Consider the following 24,994-nt stretch of genomic DNA (forward strand, 5'->3'; position numbering starts at 1 on the left):
TCCCCCATGGAGTGGCAGGGCTAGAGTCGACACTTAAGGATCTGGTTCGTGATTGCAAGGCAGCACAGGTTGGATGGCTGAAGGGGTTACTGTCTTCAGCCATGTTCTGTGTCCCTGTTCTGCTAGCAGGGAATCTCTGTCTGCTTTTGAACTGCTGCGATTTACAGCCTAGCTTTTCTATGCAAACTGCCTGTGATTCCACTTTTTCTGCTGTTTCTCAGCTGGCTCTGCTGAAGGGGCAGTGGCTGCTTTAGCTGTCCTAGGTAAATCCGCTTGAGCTGGTGTGTCAGAGCCCCGAACCTCCGAAGGGTATTGTCCGTCAACTGAATGTTTTCAGGTGGGACAGATTTGGAACGGGATCCTTTGGCTAGATGGCTTTGTAAAATGGGCTCTGCAGTCAGCGTGATGTTCTTGGATTGAGTTCAGTTTGCTTGTTTGCTACCCTTGTAAAGCTAATAGGGATTTCATGGTCACTTCTAGCCCCCAGAGTTTCTCCTGCCAGTATCACCGATGTGCCCTAATTTCCTCCACTCTCTTTTTCCTTCCCTCAATTCTCAACCCTGTTTCAGGAGAAGCGTCTGCAGCGGACAGAGTTTTCTCCCAGGTGGATGTCTGACCATCAGCCCATCAAACCAATCAAGCAGGAGGTGAGGGGGGGTGTGAGGGGGAGGACGACGGAGGGAGGCGAGAGCAGATGCCTCCTGGGGGAAAAAATAAACCGCAGCATCGCTATTCAGTGGGAAGGAGTCATTTGAAAGTGCTTGTGCTGAAAGAGAGATGGGTGGTAATGCCCGTCAAAGGCAGGCTGACACTCGGGGTTTCTATGGCGAGCAGGGAGGTGCTGCCCTCTGGATCGCAGAGGTAACCGGCCTCGCCACAGACTCCGGTGCAGCTGCATATGGAAATCTGCACTCAGTCTGGGGAATTCCACTTCAATGAAAGTGCTGGCACATTCGAGGCAGTTCAAAGAAAAGTTGAAGAAGGATGAGAGGGCTAGAAGAACTGGCTTACAAAGGGAAATGACAGAAATTCAGCCAAGGGGAAAACGTGAGGCTGCAAACACATGAGGGTGTAGATAGTGCGGAGGGAGAGAAGAATGACTGATGCGCTACGGAGTTGAGCTAGGAGGGGGTCAGCTGGAAATGGAAGTCACAATTTAGGCTGCTTAAAGAAATGCTTATCAAACTGCAGCCTTGTCAGCTGAAACGGCTCTTTCCGTGCCTCTTCACCCTCATCTCCTCTCCACCTCATCAGTGTAACAGCGCTGCCGCTTGCGGGTCTGTGCAGTGAACCAGACCCAGGAAAATGACTGGAGTTAAATATAACCTTTTTCTTTGGTCGGGGTTATTTTTAACGTAGATCAGCTTTCCGATCCAGTTCACCACGCAGCCCCCAACAGTCACGCTGGCACAGCCCGGGGCATGGTACGGTGGAGATGGGGGGTCTTTGAACTGGCAACTGCTACCCAAAGCAATCGGTCAGGCAACACGGGATTAGCTTTGGAGGAAAAAATTGGCTTGATTCTATCAGGCCGTGGCATAATCTCTCGCTCTACATGCAATGAAAACGTAGTTACCTGGTGTTTTGTCAAACCCTGGGAAATTAAACTGCAGGGGATATTCCACGTGAGCCAGGGTCAGGGGTTCTCGCAAAACAAAGGAGAAAGTACAGTTCCCCACAATAAATATAATTACTTAGAACAGATAAATAAAAGGAAGGAAGAACCTCTCATCATGCTGCCAAGAGGAAAATAAGACCCCAGCGATGGTCAGTTTGGGGCCAGAATTGCTCTCTGCAAAGCCCACCATGCAGGAAGCGCAGGGACACGTGTTTGTTCACAGGCAGCAGAAATCCCAGAGGAGCAGGGGAGTGGGAAACACATGGAGCCTGAATGATGCTAATCAGTACCGCAGGTGCTCCAGGTCTGCGGCGGCAGAGGGCTGTTAATTGCTGCCTGTGGGCCAGTGAAACGTTTCCAGCAAGCGGGGGGCCCTCCCAGCACCCGCTGCGCTGAAGCCTGGGGAGCCAGCCAGCGTGAGGGTGGCGATGCTCGTGCCGGCTCCCCAGCAGGACGTGGCAGTCATCCCTGCTGCGGGGAAGCCATGGAAGGTGCCAGCATGTCTGATGGTTTGTTTGCTGAGCAAGGGGTGGGCAGCAGATGAGTCTGGGGAAGAAAACCTCAGCCCGGTGCAGGGGTGACCCTTTCCTCCCGGCTCCACAAGCTGGATGACGCTTTGGTCCGAGATATAACTGCTCTGTAGGCGCCTAATCCTGGGGGGGATTTCTCAACAGGTGGTTCAGATTAGCTCCTCATTAAAGAGCCGCCTGAGCAGCACCCTCATTAGGGCAGCGCTGCGGAAACCGGAGCAGGGAAGGTTTGGAGGGCAAGGAGCTGGGGCACCTGGGGCACCCGCACCTCCTGGCCTTCTGCCCCTGAAGCTTGATACCCACTGTCTGGAGAGCAAAGCAAAAGGCAGAATTTTGGCCCTTTCGGGGTCCCGGGGGGAAAGGCCACGATGTTGTGTCCTGGAGTGCTCTCTGGCGGAGGGAAGGAGGCGGTGATGCCGCGGTCGCAGACGAGAGAGGTAGTTTTTATCCTCCAAGTGGGGAGGAAGCTGGAGAAACGTCCCTTTGCCACCTCTTCATTCAGGAAGTTTGACTTGTGTTGGGTTCTTGCTTTCATTGTTCCAATAGGCGTCTGCTTCCATCACATCTAGTAGGAGTTTACTTGGTTGTGTTTGCTTATCTTTTTAACCCTGAGTTGAGCACCCTCATCCCCAATGGGCTTAAGTGGGACACCAGTCAGTAGGTCCCTCTGAAAATTTGGCTATTTCTGTGTCTGAGGTGTCTCAAAGAGCCCGTGCCAGCATTGCTGCTGCCCTGCAAGCGCTGCAGGGAGCAAGTGCAGTTGTCACAGGCATCTGCTGCAGCCCTTGGTGCTCACTACACTGCGCTTGTGGTTTCTGCTTTTCCCTTTTCTTCTCTTCCTAGATCTGCTAGAATCTCCTTTGCTTCAGATTGTCCCGTTGCTTTGTCGATGCCATGTTTGTGGCGGGTTGATGTGGAACATGCTATGGGTTTTGTGTCGCGCCATTACAGTATAGGGTGCTGAATGCACCCTGCAGGCTTGGAGAGGCCCTGGTGTGAGCGCTGTGGCTTGAATGTTGTGTTCACATTTCCGTAGGACATGAATGGTGGAAGCTGTATGAATCCAGGGAAAGGGAAGGTCTGACCTGTGCACCAACAGTTGAAGAAATTAGTATGGCACGCCAGGCTGGCTTAGATCTACTGGCTGGAGAATCTGAAAGCTGATGGTCACATCCTCAATAAAATATCTTGGTGTACCAACTTCTGGTGGCTGGTTCCTGATCACCTTTCTCTTCCTAATTGCTGCAGAACCTGCTGGTTTTTGGTTCCTATTGCAATTTAAAGATTGATCAAGAAAGTTGGAAAGTTAGGGGAGAACTGGTTGATGATGATCAGGATCAGGCCTGAAAGGAAGATGTTTGCAGTGCATGAGTAGAAAATAGGATGGTAGAGTGGTTGAGAGAGGGATATGAAAAGATTCAAAAGTGGAAATGTAGAACCCGGTTCTGTAGGTTCTTGACCTCTTGTACTTGGCATAGCAGTTTCAGTCCTGGCCATCCTGGTGTTTGGATATCGATCAGTTGGAGGAAAGGTCTGAGAGAGACATGGAATGATTAGGGCCCTGGAAGGATTGCTTTATAAGGAAACATTTAACCTAATTACAGAAACGTGGGAGTTTTGTGTAAGTGTCTGAGGAAGCCCATAAAGGCTGGAATGTGGCTGAAGAAGAGAATTTATCCTCACCCAGAACTGGATGGAATGAGGGCATGAGAAATTAACTTTAGACTGAATGTGAGGAGAAGCTGGCTAACCTAAAGGAGTGTGGACTCACAGAATGGTTTCCCTAGGAAGGGGATAGAAGAGTGAAGTACTAATATTTGGCAAAGATCTGAAAAGGAAAAGAACATGGGCAGAGTTCCCTTGTGGTGAGATCATGCTGTGGGGTTTGCCGAAAAAGGATCAGCACAGAGTAAGTGTTTTTGCTGTCCAGTCTGTCCCTAGATGCAGGTTATGGTCCTAAAGTCATCAGGAGTCCCATTACCCTGTCTTGGACACTTCTCTGTCGCTGTTGGTGATTGAAGCATAATTCTCTTAATATATATTGTTGCTGCTGGAGACAGGGAGATAATACACGATGCTCATCCACAGAGAGCTGCACGGGGAGATTGTAGGGCAGTGCTGTGTAGGGGAAGGGGAGGCAGAAGGGGAACGAATGTACAGTGAAACCAGAAAACATTTCTAGGCATTTATCAAAACACCCCGAGGTTCCACTTCTAGGCAATGAAACAAGGACAAAATAGTTATTATGGTGCCAGATTTTTTTCTGGGGACTAATAACGGGTCTGGAAAAGTTGATGGTCTGAGCAGCAGCCAAGGGACCCCAGCTGATTGCTAATCCTCAGGAAATGCTTTCTGCCTAAGTGGTGGTTGCTGGCTATTCCCTGAAAATGAAGGTGGAGAAAACTGTATGCATATTGTTCCTTTCCGGTTGATATTCCCTGCTGATAAGGCACACATATCTTGGTCTTGCAAAAGTCAAAGAGGTGGGAGTGGCTGATGACCGATTCATTTGTTTTATAATTCAATTAAGCTAATAAAGGTAATTCCATACTGCCATATACGTACCTTACACTTTATTGGAGAAATAGGAGCAGGCAATCCCTGGTCTGGGAAGCCTGCAGTCTAAGTGGGATCAAACACAGCCTTGCAGCCTGCTGGCAGTGAGGAGGTGAGGAAGTGGGGCAATAAAGAGCCAGGCGTCCTTGAATGAGAAAACTGGTTGGGGGACCCAGCAGGAAAACCGTCCAAATGAACAAACAAGAGCTAGTTCAGGGGCGATTAGCACACAGAAGTATGGTGGGCCTTATTTTGGACAGGAAAGGAAAACGCTCCAAACAATACCTTGATGCAAGGCTGTACCAGTCTCTTTTCCTATCCTAAGTATTCTGTGTTTTATAGCAGAGCCAGGTTAGGCAGAGTAGTCCTTTCTGCTCACGCTTGCAACTCAGGGCTCTGCTAGCTGGAAGGGGTAGAGGTGTTGTGTGGGGGTGTCGACAGCCTGAATCCTTTGCCCGGAAGGGAAATACACGTGGTGCGTCCCTGGCAGACTGGCAGCTTGTCTAACCCATTGCTTTTCCGTCCTTTGTCCTTGTATCAGTAGGATTTCATTGCTTGACAAATAACTTTACATGTTGCTTTTCATCCGAGAATTCGTATGTGTATAAATCCTTTTTTTTCCTTTTTGTTTTTGTTTTTTTTTTTTTCCCCCAGCCATTCATTGTAGGTATTCTTTAATACTTGCTCAAAGTAAACCTGCCTCTGCCCAGACTTCAGTAAGCCAATGTGTTACAGTTTTTGGTGCATTGTTTTGTCACAGGTAAACCCCAACGTGCTGAGTTCGATGGAGAAGCAGAGGCGCAGAGAGGAAGAGGAAGAGCGCCAAATCCTTATAGCAGTGCAGAAGAGGGAGCAGGAACAGCTGCTGAAGGAGGAGAGGAAGAGAGAGATGGAGGAGAAGGTCAAAGCAGTGGAAGGTACGTGCAGCCAATCTGAAGAAGGGGTGGAAGCTTTCAAAGCCAAGATTGAGATCTTGAATTAAGATCTGCCATTTGCATTCCTTTGTCTATCTCCCTCGGTGTTGGTGGCTGTTCTCTAGTGCACCCTTCAACTGTGTCGTCTTCCTCAAATCACGCTTATTTTCCCCCTTGCCCCAGCTGTACTTTTTTTCCTGCTATTCATATTGTTCCTCAGTTCTCTTCTGTCTTCTCACTTGCCTCCTCATGGATTTCCCTGTGTGCAGGCTTTGCTCTTGCTGAACAGCATTTGGTCCTTTTGGCCCAATGCATGATGAAAGAAGGATTCCCTTTGAGGAGAAAGGGAAGGGGACAACATGGAAGTAGCAGGAGTAGTATTTTTATATTGCTACTGGCCTTATCAATTGGAGAACTAAAGATGAGGGGACCAGGCTAAACAGAGCACCAGAGGTGGCAACTTAAGGTGTTGGTCTTGTTTTTTCATGGTTTTGAATTAAACGCTGATTTAAGCTGTTTTGCAAGAAACAGTTGTGTTATATTTAATACATCAGATTGAGGCATAGACAGCAGGCATTCAGCCAGTACACGTAGGCACTAGTGTCTAAGAGCAGGCTCCTTTCTGACCACCTTCTCTCTGTCAGCCTCCCTTACTGGGATTCCTTTATCTGCTGCTTTTGCTGCAGTGGCTGGCTGGGCCGTTGCAGTTCCAGGGAAAGGCTGAACATCTTCAGAAAACTGTGGTGGTAATGTGTGGTGGTATCACTATTGTGAATCCTTAAGTGGATAAAGAATCAGAAAAGGAAAAAAGATTAAGTTCATGCAAACCTTGTAAACTTTCCAAGATGAAACAGTCTGCTACCAGATGTTTGGTAGCAGACCAGATGTTATCTAAGAATAGTTTCTTTTACCTGCTTACATTTCTAACCTTTAGAAAATCCAATTACTTGCTTGGCCTTCATATATTCCTGGTTGCCAGTCCTCGCTAATCTGGTGCTTTAAACTGAGAATCATCCAGCTTCCATATCTGCCACAGATATCTGTTTCACCTTGGCAAATTGCATATTCTCTGTGCTTTAATTCTCCATCTGTATAGACAAAATTAATCTTGAAGTTCCAGAAGAGCTGCAAAGATAAATGTACCTGTAAAAAGGTCTTGTTTTGGTATAAGCCATGGCCTTTTCAGGGTCAATGCAATCACTACATCATCTGATGCAAAGGCACTAGAGCCACTCAAAGAAACTGGCATGGGACTGGAGAGTAAACTGTTTTAAGCCAATTTAGCATACATTCATGCTTTTCTTGGCAGAGATGCTTGTATTTTGGTTTGTGCAGTTCCTTTCAGTTTAGTTTAAACTTGTCCCTAGTCAGTTTAGGCTAAGTCAGGAGAAGTCTTCTTTTAAGCTGGTGCAAAAGCTGTTTGGAAAGGTTATTTAAATGGCTGGCTTGTTCAGTTAAATCACTGCAGTATTTTTCACCCCTAGAAACGGCAGCTATCCAGGTAAAACTTTGGCTTCTTAACCATCTTTCCTTATTGTCAAGCACACCATCCGTTAGCATTTACTTTCATGACAGTTCTTATGATGGACAGAAAGTGATTTAAAAATGAAGTAATTTGTTTTGCTTAGTTCAGACTGGTTAAAACTGGACATCTGTTGACAGAGATTTTAGGGTAACAAAGATTTTCTTGTATTTTGCAGTCTGTTTGGGATTTAACATTAATTTTGTAAGGTCTTCTGTAGAGGGGTGATATGAAACACAGGGTGAAATATCTGCTCTCTGATGAACTTCATCAGCACTTCACCTGCTTCTCGGTTTTGGACTGTATGCCTGTTTTTAGATCATGTTCCTGTTTCCAGTCTGGGATTTCACTTCCCCCCACTCCAACGCACGCCCCAGGTAGCAAGCCTCCTGCTGGGCCCATCTGTACTTTCCTGAATTTACGAGTTAAAGCAGCTTTCTAGATTTCTACTACAACAGCAGGTTAGAGTTTCCCAGTTCTCTTCCCAGATGCTGCTCCAACATTATTTCTCACACATATGACTTTGTAGCTGTTTGAGGTACTTTTTAGGGCATTGGTTAGATTTTGAAAGCTGCTGGGTAGGACTCAACCCAACAGCATGACAATGAGCTCTGCCAGTGATCTTTAACATGCTATATTAATCATTTGCTGTGGTAGAAGGACCTGCCATTAATCCTGACTGAGTTCCAGTCTGGTACCAGGGTAGCGCTCCCTGATTCCTGTCAGTTTACCAGGTCAGATCCTTGGCAGGCCTTGATGGATTTCTAAAATCGACATCATCTTACCTCTTGGCTGCTGTTGCCATGAGATTTTCCTTTTGCTGCTCAAATCATCACCTCGTGTTTTTCTCAGCTTTCTCACTTAGGCATCCATTACAAAGTCATCTAAGTGATGCTAATTTTATGAAAGAAGCAGGAAGTACTGAAACGTGCTTGGACAGACTCAGATAATCTCTCTTGACTACAATTTGATGTTGGACTTCTCATCATTAAATGTTATAATAGATGCTGTTAGATTCTGTAGGACATCTTAGATGCAAGTCCTGTCCTCCCAACTTCAGTGCTACCTAGAGTCTTCTAACGCAAAATTTGGACTTTCTTTTACTGGTCTTTGACATATCTGGCCATGGACATCCCTGGAAATACCCACCTTGTAGCTATTCCTAGTTTTCCTGTGCCCTCAACCCCCATCCCAAGTTTGGTTTTGACTGACAGAGTAAGACAGTAAATTAATACTCTTCCACCAGAGTTGGTGCTTCTTGAGTCTTTGGCATTTTCCAAAGATGGAGTCTCTGCTAGAGGGTATTAGCCAAGTCTCCCCCATCTTTCTTTCACTCTGGGTGTTCCCCAATGTGGCCTGTTTTATGGGGTCTTACTCATATGACATCTCTCCTTGAACATTACTTTCACAGAATTCTGCTCCTACAGAAAGTCGGTACAACCGCAGGTGTTTAGCAAGTCAAATGAATTCAGATTTCCTATAAGAAAAAGGAAATGAGGTTCATAAGAGCCCATAAATTTTCTATTATGAAGCAATCTGTTAGCCAGCTGTCTGGTTGCAAACCACAGGTTATATTACCAGCGTTGCTTCTTCCTGTCTCTCACCTCTTAAACCAAAGCTGTCCCAGCGGCCCTCCTGTGTGGCAGCTTGCTCGCTCTGGCTGCTGGCCTTGGAAGCCTACCTGAGCACGTCTTCCCAAAGCTAGCCATGGTGGTGGAGGATATTAATGACCCCAGTTACTCATTGCCACCCAGCTGGTAGAACTTCACCCTTCCCTCAGCACTGCTCTTCATCCACTTCAGTGCAAAACCAGCTGCCTTGAGTTCACCTGGCTGAAGTGAAGCATCTGAAGGATGGTAACTTAACAAACCAGCTCTTTCCATAGGCTGATCTATGCCTAGGTCTGTGCGTTGAAATTTTCTCTTTGTACCACAGCATGGTCAGGAATTTGTCTGGAAGCTGCCTAGGGGAGCATCTGTATCACAGTAATGCTTCAAAATCAATGATTGTAAAGTCAAGGGAAAATGAAGAGGCGTGTTGACGGTGCACTGTATTCTCACCTCCTTTGCTCCTGTGCTGTTGCTGCTTTTGCTGAAAGAACAAGAACATGTCACTGGAGTTCTTGACTGCTGCAGGAGCTGCCTTTGTTTTCCCTGCAAGATGTTGTTGACAATGAGTGCTGAATGGTTTTTCACCTCTCCCCCCCCTCCCCCCCCACTGCAGAACGGGCCAGGAGGAGGAAGCTTCGCGAAGAGAGGGCCTGGCTGCTGGCGCAGGGGAAGGAGCTCCCTCCTGAGCTTTCCCACTTGGATCCTAGTTCCCCTACCAGGGAAGAGCGAAGGACCAAGGATCTGTGAGTATGCAGCTGGGCATGCAGCACGCGAGCACATTGAAGTAGTGATTACAGGAAAGAGAGGAGTGTGATCATTCACAGGAATGAGGAGAGAGAAGTGAGGCTGGAGAACAGCGAGGAGTAAGCTGAGAAACAGCTGGATTTGGTCCACGCTAGAGGAGTGTTCATGATGAGGCCTGTTTGTCAGCATTATGGCACTGTGCGTGGGTGGAAGGGAAGACGAAGTACGAGAGCGTGCCTTATATGTCCTCAGTCTGCATATTCACTGTTACGCTTCCCATTGCAGCTTTGAACTGGACGATGAGTTCACAGCCATGTACAAAGGTTAGTCCTGCCCCGGCTTTCCCCTTTGCATGACTTGCTAAAAGTGAAATACTCCCCTGGGCATATGTGTGTAACCATTCACCTTTATTTTGCTACTGCCAGTTCTAGATGTGGTGAAGGCTCACAAGGACTCTTGGCCCTTCTTGGAGCCCGTTGATGAATCGTATGCTCCCAACTACTACCAGATCATTAAGGTATGGAAAGTGGTCCAGCCATCTTGACTGATGCGCTTTGACTGATGCACTTTGTTGACCAGGATGCAGTTTTTTGGAAGTGTTTTGAAGTTTTGTGGGCTGTGTTACCCTCACAGTCAAACTGCATGACTCCAGTAGTCCCTTCTAGCCTTACAAGTCAAGGAAACCAAAGATGAGAGGCTGCCTCTCAGGAGAACAGCCTCTGCTCCCCATCCCCTCTCTGTGAGGAAGCTAGCTATGCAACTTTGTAAGTCCCACTACACTTGCTGTAACTGAAGGGAAGTTTTGCTGTGTTTCAGGCCCCCATGGACATCTCTAGCATGGAGAAGAAGTTGAATGGAGGTCAGTACTGCACCAAGGAAGAATTTGTGGGCGATATGAAGACCATGTTCAGGAACTGTCTTAAGTACAATGGTGAAGGCAGTGGTAAGAGCAGTAAGATGCTAAGTTCATCTATTTGCAGTGCTCATTCAAAGCAAGCAGTGATCTCTTCCTACTCACCAGTACTTGATTTGTGCTTATTCTCTTTCAGGGTATTTTTGGGAGGCCGGACGAAAGAGTAGGAGCTCCTGAGTAATAAGACCTGGGGTTTTAGCAAGGTTTTTAGCACAGTTTGGTCATGCTGAATTGGAGCGTGGCATACTAAGGGACTCCCATATTGGTAGATGGTGAAGGCAAGAACATACAAAGAGAAGAAAGTCTCTTTCTGAGCTCATTCCTTCATGTGTTTGTGTGTGTCTGTGTGCCCCTTTTTCTCATAATGTCTAACACAGACTTCGAAAAGCATTGGAGTCTGGTTAGCTCCCAGTGTTTGTTAAGTACCACAGAAAAGTGAGGAATGAACCAGGCTTGTAGTTCTTCGGATGGAAAATGTAGTTTTTAGGTTCCTTGGCTATTGAATGAACAACGTGAGTCTGCAACTAGGAAACCTTGGGTTTAATTGCCCTGCCAATTAAAATTCTACACGTTGCTTACAAAAGAAATCAGTTCCCATATGGTGGGTCATCACTGCAGACTGTGTCTCACCAGCACTGCCTTGAAAGGGAAGATAGTTAGAGCTACCCAGCTTGTCGCTGTGGGCCCCAACTAAAAGTGTTCCTGCACTGCCACTGGGAGAGCTCCATTTCTCGAGGAACTTCAGGGTTAGTTTAGTGGAAACAACTGGAAAGTCATATGCTTCAAGCCCTTGTCATTAACACCTCTCACATGTCTTTTCCTTCCTATCCACTCGAATGAAAAGTAGGAACCCCTCTGAGCAGAACTGTCCTGTGGAAATGACGCAATGGGGACACTGGTGTTGGCAATAGCTTTCGTGTCAGGGTCAGCCAGTGCTTTAGAAACTGCACATGGATAAATATGTTTGCTGATTTTCCTCTGTCTTGTAGCATACAGCAGAGATTTGAACGAGTCCAAGAAAAACCTCTGAATGTAATCAAATAGCATTGCTGGAAGTTCACATTTCTTCTCTCAACACTCTGCTGCCTAACTGTGCAGGTCCTGCATCTCTGCCAGCAGAGGTGGTGCTTCTTGTAATGTAATTCTTGGCACTATGCTGGAACACTGAGTTAATGCTGACTCTGCAGGCCATGCCGCTAATGGTACTTTGTCATGCCTATGTGCCTGTCCTCTGGTGGGGTTACTGAACAAATCTGATGCTGCATTGCTTATTGAGTTTAAGAACGTAGACCAAAGTCAACTAGTTAGAAACAAAAGTCTTCCTCAAAGAAACTTGGGGGGGGGAGATGATTTATCTGATGAGTAAGTCTGATGTTGCTTAATTGTTTCTCTCTATAAGGCTCTGTCCCTGATGTTGTTGGGTTTTTTTGACTGCAGAATATACCAAGATGGCTTACAACTTAGAGAGGTGTTTCCACCGAGCAATGATGAAACACTTCCCTGGGGAAGATGGAGACACAGATGAGGAGTTTTGGATCAGAGAAGACGGGAGACGAGAGAAAAGGAGCCGGCGGACTGGCCGCTCCAGCACAGGGAGTGTTTGGACTCGGTCACGAGACCCAGATGGACCAGGCAAGAGGCAGCAACGCCTGGAAAATGGAGGAAAACCTCCACCATATCGAGCTACTTCCAGGGCTCCTGCTTCTTCATCCTCTTCCTCTTCTTCATCCTTCTCCTCATCCTCTGCAGAGGATCCAAGTGGCAACCCAATGCAGCCTCCTCGAGAAGTGGGCCCTTCCAATGGGCGAGGTTTCTCTCGCTCTCTGCAGTATGGCGGCATGCCCAGCCCTGTGCCACATCCCGGACAGATGGTAAGGAGCAGTTTCTGCTGTTCTTCACCCATCAGGCCTGCAGAGGGAGGGAGGGAGGGAGGTAAAGGGGAATGAAGCTCTTCTGTGAAATCCCTACTGCATGGCAAGAACCTTTTCCCAGAGATTAAGGGTCAGGGCTATGGTTTCTACAACTGAAACTTTTCAGCCCTTAGAGTTAAACTGGTACAATTTCAGTCTTTGCCACACTAGCTCCTGTTAGGAGACTGTTAGGAACACTCTCCTAACGTTTCCCATGGCCAGCATGTCGCCGTGTGGGCTTGTGGCAATCTCTCCTTCTCTCTCTCCTTGCAGAGTTACCCCGTTGTGCATGGAAAGCAGTCACATTTCCTCTCTTAACCTCCAGTTTACGATGCTGAACAAGCTGGTCTTCTTTTGTCTCAATTGTTTACAGATGCCTGGTAACTTCGTGCCATCTGTGTACTACTGCATTTCGTGCCTTGAGTATTTATAAAAGCAGTAAATGAAATAAAACACAAGGCCACCCTGGACTGCAGCAGTGACCTCCCTTTAGCCCAACATTTCTTCTCTGAATGCCACCTGTTCTGCCTCCCCTCTGGGCTATTCCTCGCCCATCCTTCACTGCCTTTTCCTTTTTAACCAGTGATGTCTTGTGGAGTGGTGTGTCAGCTGCTCTTCTGAGATCCAGGCTACCCATCGCCCTTTTAGCTAGATCAAACAAAATTTTTAGAGTGATTCTTGTGATGTAGATAGTGGGAAGCAGTAGGAGAGCTGGAGGCAATGAGTATTTTGAAGGAAATCCGGCACATTCCCCCGTCGTCCTGCTTGCATACTCTTGTGGTCCGCTCCTCTCCTTGGAGTGAACCACTGCCCCCTCCAGTCTTCTTGCTTGCTCCCAAGTAGTTGGGTGGCAAGTGAGTGTATTTCAACCTTGAGTGCAGGGACGTGTGGCTGGGGTGTGAGAGGGTGGCTTTGACAGGGGAGCTGTGTCACCTCATAGGAAAGAGACTACAGGTTTTTCATGGTATCTCCAAAAAGCCCATCTGCTCATCTGTGTGGTTCCTCCAGCTTTGGCTTCCCCTCACCTGCAGCAGCTCTGCTGCTTTTCTGCGCTTCACAAATGGTTTTATTTCTCCCTCCCATACCCTTCCTTGTCCCCCAGAGACCAGCCATGCCAGGAACGTTTGGTCCCCTGCGTGGATCAGATCCCACGAAACTGTACAGCTCGCCGCGAGTGCCTGAGCCCCATCCCGGAGACCCGGTCCAGCAGCACCAGCACTTTGCCATGCAGGTAAGAAAAGCAGCAGCCAAGGGATCCAGCACCCCAGGACCCGCAAGTCTCCTCCGCTCCTCAGTGTGACGGTTCTCACCGAAATCCACCCCTTCTCTCTCTCTCTCCCTCCTCCCCAGCCGGCCGTGGGACTGAGCGAGCACCGTGGGCACAGGCTGGCTGCCCCGGAGAAGCAGGCATGCGCAGGACCAACTCATGTTGCCGGCCTCGGACCCCGGACGGGCGCCCTGCAGCTGGGGCGTGTGAGCGGCCCCCCGCCTGACGCCGTCTACCCACCAGCCCAGTTCCAGCAGGGCTTCCTCCCCCCGAGGCACAATGGGCCCCCCGTGAGGCCACCGGAGGGCTCGGAGGTCCCGCCGGGGCACATGTATCGGCCCTACAAGTACCTGAACCGCGCGCACCCAGCCCTGTGGAACGGCAGCCATGGCCCCGCCGGCCAGGGTGCCATGGGGCCGGAGGAGAAGGCGCCTATGGGGCCGGGGCCCTCGCTCCAGCCCCGCGCCCTGGGTCATATGATGGACCCCCGGGCCATGAGGCCGCCGCTGCCTCCCAGCCAGTGGACCGAGCAATCAAATTTCCTACCTCACGGGGTGCCTCCCTCAGGGTATATCAGACCGCCCGGGAAAGCCACCAGCCAGAGGATGCCGCAGCCGCCGGCCGCTCTGTTTGGGGGACCGCCTCAGATTCAAAGAGGGTGCCAGGGTGGGGACTCCATGATGGACAGCCCAGAGATGATCGCCATGCAGCAGCTGTCCTCCCGCGTGTGCCCGCCGGGTGTGCCTTACCACCCTCGCCAGCCGCCTCCGCCGCACCTCCCCGGACCCTTTCCCCAGCTGGCTCACGCTGCCTCCGCCACCGGCGTGCAGCCTCCAAAACCTGTCATGGGGAACGGGAGCTCGCAGGATCCCACCGGTCAGACCATGGAGCCAGAGAGCAACCAAGGTAACCCCTCGAGTGCCCGCCTGCCAATGTGACACCCCTGCCTGTAGCATTTGACCTTCCCTGCCTGCCCCTTTGCTTGCGGCCAGGCATCCTTCCTGCCTGCTGCACAGCATCACCCTTTCCCATGCTGGGGCAGACCCTCTGCCCACCGGTGTGCGCTTCCGAGGAGGGCAGGGAACACCCCCGGGCCAGCTTTGTTGCTCTTGGGCTCCAACGTCTTAGGGTCCCAAACTTAACTGTCTTGCAGGTGCACAAAACCTGTGTCGGCAAATGTGGTTTTATTTGGATTTGAGCCACTAGAGAAGCGAAAAATATGCCCTGACTTTCAGGCTTACCGGAGTCAATTTTAAACAGTGGCTGAGGCTCAGCAACAAAAGCAGGACTTTTTCTAGAAAATAATTAAATTCTTGATTAAATAGTTGCAGGACACACATTTTTTACGCATGTCTTTTTTAGTCTAAATTGGAATATATTTTCTGCTTCAGCCATCGCTTAGATTTTTCTAAGATTGTTTTGTTTCACTGTAGCCTGCCAGAGGTCCCCCTGTCCCAGCTATACCTGCAAGCTATCAGCTTGCCATGGGGTGCAAATGCAAAGCATAGGCTGTGATGCTTCTAGAGCTCGCTTGGAGTTAATATAAAAATTGGATCTGCAGAGAGTTAGGTAAGGAAAGAAGACGTTCTGTGAATAAATGGTTTAAATACACTCCTTTGAGTATATGTCAGTACAGCTTCTCCTCTGAAATGCACATGTGCCTTGTGAGTTTAATATCTCAAAGTCTTCACACAAAAGGACTGCCTGAAAGCCCCTGAGCAGCCATGTCAGTTCAGGTGGGATGGCAGCGTGTCGTGTGTGCCATCGCAAGTTTCTTTCTAGTTGAATTTCATTCAGTCTAGCTGGTAAACTAGAGATCAAAAAAACCCCTTAAAAATAAAACAAACCTAAAGTAGAGATCAAAAAACCCCAGAGATCAAAAAAAATTTTTTTTTTATTAATTCTAGCTGGTAAACTAGAGATCAAAACCCTTGCATCTTTTATCGATCCCTTGTGTGCTTTGCACTAAGAGGAAACTCTTTCCTTGTGTGGCATTGCTTAAAAGTCATCATCACTTAACTGTGCTGGATATAGAACAGAGATCGGGGGAGGACGTTGAGTGATTGCAGGACAGAGTAGCCACATCTCCAAATCACAGTTGGTTAAAATATGGCTGCGATCAGCTCCGCAGGATCTCGGTGTGTGGTAGCGCTTCTGCCCAAGCTGTGGGCAAGTGGGGTTTGTGGACCAGAAGGGGCAACACAGCAGGAAATCAAGCTGCTATTACCCCGGCTTCTTAGCTTGCTGTCGTGTGGATCCTGCTGTATTTCTCAACTCTGCCTCTCCATTAGGCAGCCCCTGCACACCCGTGTGTCAGACCAAGCCCACATGTGCAATGTTACTCCGGTGGAGGTGCAACTTATCGGTGGCTTGCAAACTATAGTAGGCCTGTATCTTAAGGGTTCAGTCTATGTGTGCCACCTTTCCAAGAGAGGTGCAATCTCATGAGGAATTTTTAAAAGAAGGAGCTACTAAAGATTGCCTAGCTTTGCAAAAATACACTTCAGAAATACTAGAGGTCTCTGAAGGAAAGACGGCGTGATGGGTTTGGGAAGGAGGCTGCAGCCCCACAGAAGAGCAGTTGTCCTGGTGCCATGTTCCAACAGTCCTGTGGAGAAGTTTGAGTTGAGGACGGGACATTGTAGGCTTTGGAGTACTTATGATGGAAGGACCTTCATGGCTTTAGAAAGTCACTCCTTTTTCTCTTCCATTTGCACAGAAGTGGGATGCTTTCTCTATCCAGATGTTAGGGACTTGTCAGGCAGAGCTGCCCAGCAACTTTGGGTCAGCAGCAAAAGAGGATGCTGAGAGGCTACTTTGGTAGACCTGGTTAAGCTGGCAGGAATTACTCTTTGAGACGCGTGCTTTGGGTGAGCATGTGTGCGCGTGTCGGGCAGGGAGGGCTGATTTCCAAAATTACACCTACGCGTGACTTTTTTCCCCCTCTCTTTCCAGTGGAGACACCAGCAGGCATGGACGAGAAGGCTCAGTGCATCGGCATTCCTGACGGGGCCTACGCCAAACTCCTACCTCATCCCAAGCCCCCACTGCCCATGGAGTGCACCAGGCGTGCCTTGCCCCCGGACGGGGAGGGGGACGGCTCCGGCGTGAAGGGTGACCTGAAGGCAGGGCAGGGCAAGGGCACGTGGCCGGCAGAAAGCAGCTACGCCGGGGGCCCGGGCTGTGTGAGGGACCTGGTGCCTACCTCCGAGAGAGGGGGTCCCCTGCCTGAGAACGGTGCAGCAGGTGAGGGGCCGGCGGCCAGCGCTGAGGGGAAGGGGCTCGCTGCCAACCTGCTGGAGAAGCCCCTCTGCGGCGGCGGGAAAGCTCTGCCTGAAGCAGCCGTGCCTTGCATGGGGCAGGGCACCGGCCTCCCTGGCATGGACGCTGGCTCCATGGGGGCCACCCCCAACCAGTTCCACCCTCTCTACATGCCCGGTCTGGAATACCCGAATTCAGCCGGGCGATACCACATCAACCCAGGCCTGCAGGGGTTTGGCCCCGTGATGGGAGGGAAGCCCCCTCCTCCCGCCTCTCACCCCCAGCATTTTCCCCCACGGGGCTTCCAGCCGAGCAGCGCCCACCCCGGCGTCTTCCCCCGGTATCGGCCCCCCCAGGGCATGCCCTACCCCTACCAGCCGCAGCCTCAACCTTCCTACCACCACTACCAGCGACCGCCCTACTACGCCTGTCCGCAGGGCTACTCGGACTGGCAGAGGCCTCTCCACTCCCAGGCCAGCCCCAGCGGGCACCCCACAGCCCACCCGCCCCTGGCCAGACCCCCTTTCCCAGACCGGGGGTCCGCCAGCGGTTTGCAGGGCTGTGAGGCACTGAGCGCCGCCCTGGCCTCTCCCAACCGCATGGACGTAGCGAGTGCCAAAGAGGTTTCTCCGAGCGATGGGCAGGATCTGGGGCCTGAAGACGAGAAGTCCGAGGAGTCCCAGGAAAGACCGGAGAGTCCCAAAGAGTTTCTTGATTTGGACAACCACAACGCGGCCACGAAGAGGCAAAGCTCAGTGGCAGCGGGGGAGTTCCTCTACGGAGCCCCCCCACCGCACCTGGGTTCGGGGATGGGATTCGGCCCGTCGGCTTTCCCTCCCCACGGGGTGATGCTACAGACTGGCTCTCCTTATGCACCCCGGCATCCTGCCAGTCATTTCCAGCCCAGGACGTATGGATCGCCCATGAATGCTCACCTGTCTCATCATCCAGCCTCCGGCCAGGCCAACGGCCTCTCTCAGGAGGGACCCCTGTACCGCTGCCGGGAGGAGAACGTAGGTCACTTTCAGGCCTTGCTGATGGAGCAGAGAGGCAGTGGAGGTGGCATGGGGGGACCACCCCAGGACTTGTATAGACCCTCGGGGTAAGATCGTGTTTTCTGCGAGAAGGCAAGGCGGGAGGGGGGTGATGCCTGGGTGACAAGTGTTGGATATCCTTGAAAGGACATGGGTTGAAGTCAGAGGAGATGGCAAGTGCTGTTGAGAGGCTAACAGATGACTCTCAGACCCTTGGAGTAAAAGGTCTCTTAGACCTTTCTGTAAGCTGGAGAGAGTCTTGTTGCAGCTCCTTAAAAACAAGTAGCAATAGCCATCGTGGAGACCTGTTAGCCTGTCCCATCCATCTCATCCCCACACCAGTACTTTGTTTTATCTGACAGTGATTTGTTAATGTGTCATCCAGAGTTGTGCATCTCTTAATCAAATGAGCTCTTACCATTTTCTTTGCAAGAATTTTATTGCATCTTTCTCATAGCAGGGCAGAATAGTTCACTAAAGTTATGAACTTGTTATGAACTCCTTTACTTTAATGTTTCCCCCTTTTTTCCCTCCTTTTGCTTTGCCCTTCCTCTCTGTCTCAAATTTCCCTCACAGAAAATTACTTCTCACTGAGATTGTGTGTATCACATTTTATTCCCGAGTGGAAAATTCTGCTACTCCAAAAATTCCCTGTTCAGATTTTATAAATGTGCTTCCACTGCTACTGTTTTGTCATAGTCCCAGCATGACAGTCCTTCTTCAAGTATTCAGGGGGCTTGGCTTACAACTAAGTCATTGGGGGGGTGGCATGGATTAAAGATTGTGTTTTCGGGGGAAGCCAGAAAGACGAATACACGAGATGCATGCTTGTATGCGAATGTTGTATGTATGCCTTCAACCAAGTAGATGGGATTTGCTCTTGATGTTCATGTGCTAAAACTCTCTCCATTCAACCTGGCTCCAGAATGCAAATGCATCAGGCTCAAGTTCCCTTCCCGAAGATGCCTACAGCAACCATGTCCCGGGAAGATTTGACGCCACAAAAACCATCAGTGTTGCCTCTGGATCAAGTAAGGGCTGCTAGAGAGAGCAGAGTTGAAATGCGAGTCTTTCTCTTCCCACCGGTTAAAGGAGTGAAACGTTGGATGGGAGTGGGAAGCACTGGAGGAAGCTGGGAAGTGAACTTCTGCTCTGCAGAGGAGTTGGGGATGTCTCTGTAGTCTTAGCTGACTGTAAAACGTAACCTGGGTGGACAGATAGTGCTAGCTTTGAACTGGTGGCATGCAATCGCGAAGTTGTTCCTTTCTAAAGCTGTCAGTTAAAGCCTCTAACTCTTGTTCTTCCTCTTCCAGAGCTAGTCCAAGGAAGGAAGGACTTCACGAAGACGAAAGCCACACGTGATTTGGACAAGGGGGAGGAGGGGCAGGCCTTCCTCCCACCCTCCCCTCGCCCAAGCAGCATGTAGCTTCCTGGGTCCGTGGAACATGGTGCCGCGACGGCTTTTGTGTTGGAAACCTGGAGCGGTGCTGGGCCCCAGCCAGCCAAGCAGCTGGCTTGCCACCGCAGGGCAAGCAAAGCATCGCAAACTAGTGGCTTTCCATGACCGGAGACTGCGTCTCATTCAGGGTTTGAGGGATTTTTTGGGTGGGGAGGGCGGGGGTGGGGGCGGAAACTTTCATTGACTGCTAAACTCAGGTATATTTTTCAGGGTGGAAGAGGATGATGATGGAATTTTACTTGTAGTATTAATGTGTGTGTTTTGGAGCTGGATCCAGTTTACAGAATTTAACCTGTTGCCTTTTTAAATAAATTTCTGTTGTTGGTGAATGTATTGTACATAATGGGGGAGGGGGTGGGCCCAGCTTGTAGTGGGCTTAGCACTGGAGGAATCCTTAACTGTTTACAATCATATCACACTGAAATCTTTCAGGATAGGGTGAGGGTTTGGGGGGAGTGGGGAGAGGTGAGGGAACGTGTGATAGATGACGTGCTGTCCTCCTTCCTGTCCTCTGCAACCGAGACATGACCTGACGGTTGGTTGACATAATAGCAGGAATTGCTCAGGAGCATAATGTGTCCTCCTCTCTCTCTTGTCTTCTTCCTCCTTCCCCCCTCACGCCCACCTCCACCCCTCTGGATCCAGGGCCTGAGTGCACTTCCAGCTCCTGTCATCATGGGGGAACAAGGAAACCAGGACCAGGAATTGAAACCAGGACAGGACACTCATGGCATTGTCCCTTCTGCTAGTATAGTACCCTTCTCCCTGCCTTTCTGATAGGAGAAATGTATGCTCTAGAAAACAGAAAATGGCATAACTGGTCATCTTAGACTTCTTTCAGTGAAACCGGTGCAGCTGGGGGTGGAGCCTACCTATCCAGTAGAACAAATTTTCTGCAAATCTGTACTGCCCTGCTGTCCAAGGAGAGGAGCCAAGTCCCCACCTTTCTTTCTCTGATCCTTGGCTATATTCACTTCTTAGCAGCAGCGAAGCAGAAAGTACCCCAGGGTTCCTGACCGCTCGCAGTTGCCTGTGCAGGAGGAGTGTGAGGCTGCTTTGGGGGAATGGTTGGTTTACTGCAGTGTGAGCCACTTGTTGGCCTATGGAGTTGAATTTGGGGTTTGCAAGTTGCGGATGAATCAGAAAGCACTGATTCAAAATCAGATGTTGAGGTGGCATGGCTCAGGGGTTGAGGGACGAGAGGGCTGCGTGCTCGAGTTGAGTTGGCTTAACTTGTCATCATTGATGACGTAGCAGCAGGTCCTATGAGGCTAGTGGCGGCTTCCCTCAGAGGCTGTGTGCAGTCTGCAGGGGCTTTCCTCACCAGTTGCAGTACTGCACTGGGAAACCCCACACGCCAGCACTTCATCACCCACTGGCGTTCAAATGTAGGTTTGGCAAATGAGTTTGGGAGGAATCTCATCTGCCTCTATTCAAATCTGAAAGCTAACAAACAAACACAGTTGATTATTCTTGGGGAGCTGGGGTAAAACAAGCGAGTTGCTACACTACAAGACTGGGCAGCAAGATCTGCTGGGACCACAGCCCTAGTGGGCAGGCTGCTGGTTGCACTGGAGGGACAGCAGTATGGTTAAAAGGAGGATGTGCCAATGTGTTGGACAAATTGTGCTAGCAAAAGCACAAGTGGCAGCAGAAGTGAGGAAAGAGCAGCATGCCCTTTAGTCTGTGGTACCAGCTAGGGGAAGGTCTTTGTCTCCAGGTTTCTGGGGGATTTTTCTGGCTGTTTTGTTGTCTTGGATGGTGCCATCACCTGTATCTTTAGCTGGATTGCACTAGCATGCACGACTGCACCATGTTTGTCCTGCTGTGTAGATCTACCATGTGCTGGCAAAGCTGTTTGAGCAAATGGCAAGTAGCATCTGACTGAGCCATTACTCTTTCTGTCCTAAGCTTTTAGAAGCACAAAAGCCTAAAAGATGAGAAATACTCTTTTTTTGAAATAGTTAGAACAAGGAAGGACCGTCACGTTAGTGTCCTCTTACCAATGAGTCTCACTGCTCTGTTGCTATAGTACTTTTACCTCTGATGAGCTGTGTAGGGCCAAGGCATTTTCCAAGCCTAACAGGAGTTAAACTTCTTCATGCTATTCCCACAAGCATGTTTATAAACGCAGTTCTTCTTACTCACTGCTGCAGCTAGCCTGTGAACTATAGCTGCTGTCTGCTTAGTCCAGTGAGTTGCCTGGGACAGCTGGCCTCTCCATAAAGGAATATAATGTGAATTACTTACAATATCTATCTATAGACACCATTACATTAAGAAAGGGAGATTTTTTTTGATGGTTTTTTTTTCAGTTGTGTTCATCTGTCAGGGAGCAGTTGTCACTGGTGGATTGGTATAAACTGGAATAGGTGATCCTGAAGGTTGTCCTTTGACTGAGAAGTGGGTAACTGCTCTCCCTAGCCAAGAACTTTATGGTATGGCTCATCAAATTTGTCCCAGGTCTGAGGGTCTGCTGCTGGCTTGTCAGCTGGCAGTGGGTTTTCAGAGGTGCCCCAGCTGCTCGGAAATGCAAGTCTGGATCCTTCCCTGAATGAAGGTACTGAAGCAGTAGTAGGTATTTATGAAAAACTGTGCAAGTATAAGTGCTCTTCAAGACGATAAACCTGGGACAAATAAAAACACGGTTGCTTCTCCTTGTAAAGCTTCTCATTGTAGAGATCAAAATAATTGGAAATAGCGCATTTAAAAATAGAGGAATTGTAAAATATAACTTGTAGCAAAGTATTCGAAATTCTGGAAATGTGAATGTAGATTCTGCAAACAACTCCTGCCATACTTCAGCCTGTGTCTTCTGTATCACAGGCAGTTACCCGAATATTTGAAGTGCCTTTCATTCAGCTCATTGTGAACTTTGTTGAACAGGAGGTTTTTAGAAGCTATAAAAAAAACCCAACCAAGCTGAAGCACTCTTGGCCTTCAGCTAGAACTGGCACTGAAAACATGGTTCTAGTGGTCACGGTATCTGGATGAGTACCAAGCCCAGATCAAAACGGGACAAATAAGAAAGGCAAGAATTGCTTGTGGTCTGCCTGGAGAGGGTAGTGGAGTGTTAGACAGTGATAGATACCCTGAGGATCCTATATGGAGTGTGTGACATGAAGATATTATCCCTTACCTGACATAATGGAAATCTAGGAGAAGGGTTTGACTTGCAGATGGTAGACAAAACAGAGTAGTGAAGCTGACTCCTCCTGGGAGGGTTTCTAGGTAAATGGCTTTTGATGTAGTCAGTAATTCTTATTAAAGTGACTAATGAGCTGCTGTTGTGAGGACACATGGTTTATATTAGAAAAGTACTAATATAGTGTAGGGGTAACTATGGCTGGGCTACAGGGATAGGGCTATCCTGGGGACAGGGCACACTAAGAGAGAGAGCGCTGCTTGTGGAATCTTAGCTCGGAGTTTCCAGACTTTCAAATGCTTTGTTCATAAGTGTTTGGTTGGTGGTGGTTTGTTTTTTTTTTTTTTCTTTTTATGATGACATCTAGGGATGCCCCAAAAATCAGAGCTCTATCTTATTAGGTACAATCTGAGCAAATCACAGAAAATTGGCACCCCTCAGAGGGCACGGGGCTGGGAGCAGATTGCTGGGGTGGAACACCAGTGGAAATGCACAGGGAGAAGCAGAAAATGTGAATTTTATCGTTTATGCTTTCCCACCCCATGCTGCACAGGGCTGTTTTGTAGATATTGTGAAAGAAATGGGTTTAAGGAGGGATTTAGAAGAGAGTAAAATGGCAGCTCTTTATGTACAGAGTGGTAGTTTTTGCTGTGGATTGGCATACAGTGCAGGAGAAAGGTAGCGGCATTTTAAAATACCCTGGCTTTTGAGTGCCATACTAGTGTCCCTATCTTAAATAATATTTTAACACAATACAGAGAAATTCTGGACCCTGGTTGGAAGCCCTCTTTCTCATCCCCCAGCATTGTTGTAGCATAGTGTATTACCAGTTGGTCCTTCTTCAGCAAGCATCTTGAGCTAGTGACTTTGGAAAGTTTCCTGTAGCTATTACTTTTCCCATACAGAGGTTGTGTTTTGCTGTAATTACGGATTTCATGTTAAACGAGACTATATAATACATAGAACAAATATGATGTTGACCATGCTTGAGCATGCCAAAAATTTCCAATGTTCTCAGAAGAGCTTTGTATGCTACTTGGGCTTTTTAGCATCTTGCTTTCCCCACCGCCTCACCCTTTGCAAGTGGTGTGTGGTGTTCCCAAGCTCCCAAGATGTTCAATTGCCATTATAAATGCCCTTGTATAAGCTTCCCCTGGGACTCTGGATGCTTCAGGCATCTAAGCACTACAGGCCCTGGCAATTCAACTTAAGTATTTTAAGAAGGCCAGTCACTGAGGCTTCACAGTGATTTTTAGCTGTGTCCAGCAGAAGTTTGCAGTCTATAAATTCCATGGTGTGACCCACCAAACCACTCAGTAGCAATCCAAGGCACCAGCCTGCAATGAGGAGGACAAAAGAGGAAAGTAAATTTGAAGCTTCAAGGCCCAACTGGTTTGATTTGTGACTTTAAAGTACATGGAGACACTTTTCTTGGAAGAGCTTCTGATCCTTTCTTGTCTGCCAAATGCCTTTCCCATGCAGACTTTCTGAAACGAATCTCCTGTGTATATTTTTGGAAGTGTGGTTTCTCGGGGTCTTGGAGAGCTATCAGCTTCTTGATGTCTTATCTGAAAGCTAGTCACAGACGCTGTCTTTCATTCTGCTGACTGAGGCAGTTCTCCTGCAGCTTCTCACCCCAACACTTCTCCATTTAATATGAAAGTATAATTAGAAAACAACCTCTACTGATCTCTGTCAGTCTTCTGTGCATCTCTGTGTTCAGCCAGGTCTGTTGCTTTGCTCTCGATAGCTTTGTTGGCTTTCCTTTTCCAAGGAAATGGTGTTGCCATGTGCATTGTGGAGTTTTGGAGAAGGTGCTGAACCGAGTGATGGGGAAGAGCCGTCCCAAGGGGTGGCTTGGAGAAGACAAACAGGGGAATTTCTGATGGTGTGGTTGCCCCCAGTTCCCCTCGCTGTAGAGCAACCGCGTGCAACTGCGTCTGCCCTTAATCGGAGCAACCCCTTAAAAAGTTTTTACGGCAGTGCATTGGTGGTAGAGGAGTTTGCTCTTGCAGAATTCCTGTTTCGCTTTAAGTCCGGCACTGGTGGTTGAAGAGCAGGTGTGTGAGTGCTGTATCCTTTCTGTAAGGCCAAGATTGAGATAGCAGGCTATGAAAGTAACATTGCAGCTGCAGGCCATGCGACAAGCTTTAAGAGCGTGTACTTATTGTAACCAAGAAAGCATCTCAAACATTGACCTTCCAGCCTTTCCCCATCTGTACCTGTTTAACATACAGATGGGGTAAAGCACATTCGGGCTTGGCAGGACCCCTGCCGCCCATGCGGAAGGAAAACGCTTTTAACCAGCACATAATGAACTACGTGTTCTGGTTTTCACTCTCCACTGCCCACCTCCCTCTCTGAAAAAGAGCTGAGGGGGACCCATTTCCAGCTGTCTCCAAATAGGAGCTCCTGGGATGACAAGAGCAAGGCTCAGTTCACTCCTACGCAAGGAAATTCAGGACAGGGTTGTATGTATTTAAAACTAGATAGTAACATCCAAGTGTACCT

At 48.9% G+C, this 24,994-nt stretch overlaps 1 protein-coding gene across 2 annotated transcripts in view; it reads left to right on the plus strand.

The window, feature by feature from the left end:
* The window catches only part of CECR2 (CECR2 histone acetyl-lysine reader), a 98,262-nt gene extending 78,786 nt beyond the window's left edge, over positions 1-19,476 (plus strand). The window contains exons 8-19 of one of the 2 annotated variants that reach the window (XM_075505160.1): positions 570-647; positions 5,465-5,621; positions 9,364-9,493; positions 9,780-9,817; positions 9,920-10,011; positions 10,311-10,437; positions 11,845-12,278; positions 13,420-13,548; positions 13,668-14,490; positions 16,540-17,947; positions 18,805-18,910; positions 19,193-19,476. In XM_075505160.1, the coding sequence (XP_075361275.1) occupies positions 570-647; positions 5,465-5,621; positions 9,364-9,493; positions 9,780-9,817; positions 9,920-10,011; positions 10,311-10,437; positions 11,845-12,278; positions 13,420-13,548; positions 13,668-14,490; positions 16,540-17,947; positions 18,805-18,910; positions 19,193-19,198 (3,528 nt within the window). In that variant the 3' untranslated portion in view covers positions 19,199-19,476. The remainder of the gene's footprint in view (positions 1-569; positions 648-5,464; positions 5,622-9,363; positions 9,494-9,779; positions 9,818-9,919; positions 10,012-10,310; positions 10,438-11,844; positions 12,279-13,419; positions 13,549-13,667; positions 14,491-16,539; positions 17,948-18,804; positions 18,911-19,192) is intronic. The other variant, XM_075505169.1, reaches the window with a different exon arrangement.
* The last annotated feature ends 5,518 nt before the right edge of the window (positions 19,477-24,994 follow it).

Source organism: Mycteria americana, chromosome 1, assembly GCF_035582795.1.
Source record: "Mycteria americana isolate JAX WOST 10 ecotype Jacksonville Zoo and Gardens chromosome 1, USCA_MyAme_1.0, whole genome shotgun sequence".
Classification (NCBI taxonomy): domain Eukaryota; kingdom Metazoa; phylum Chordata; class Aves; order Ciconiiformes; family Ciconiidae; genus Mycteria; species Mycteria americana.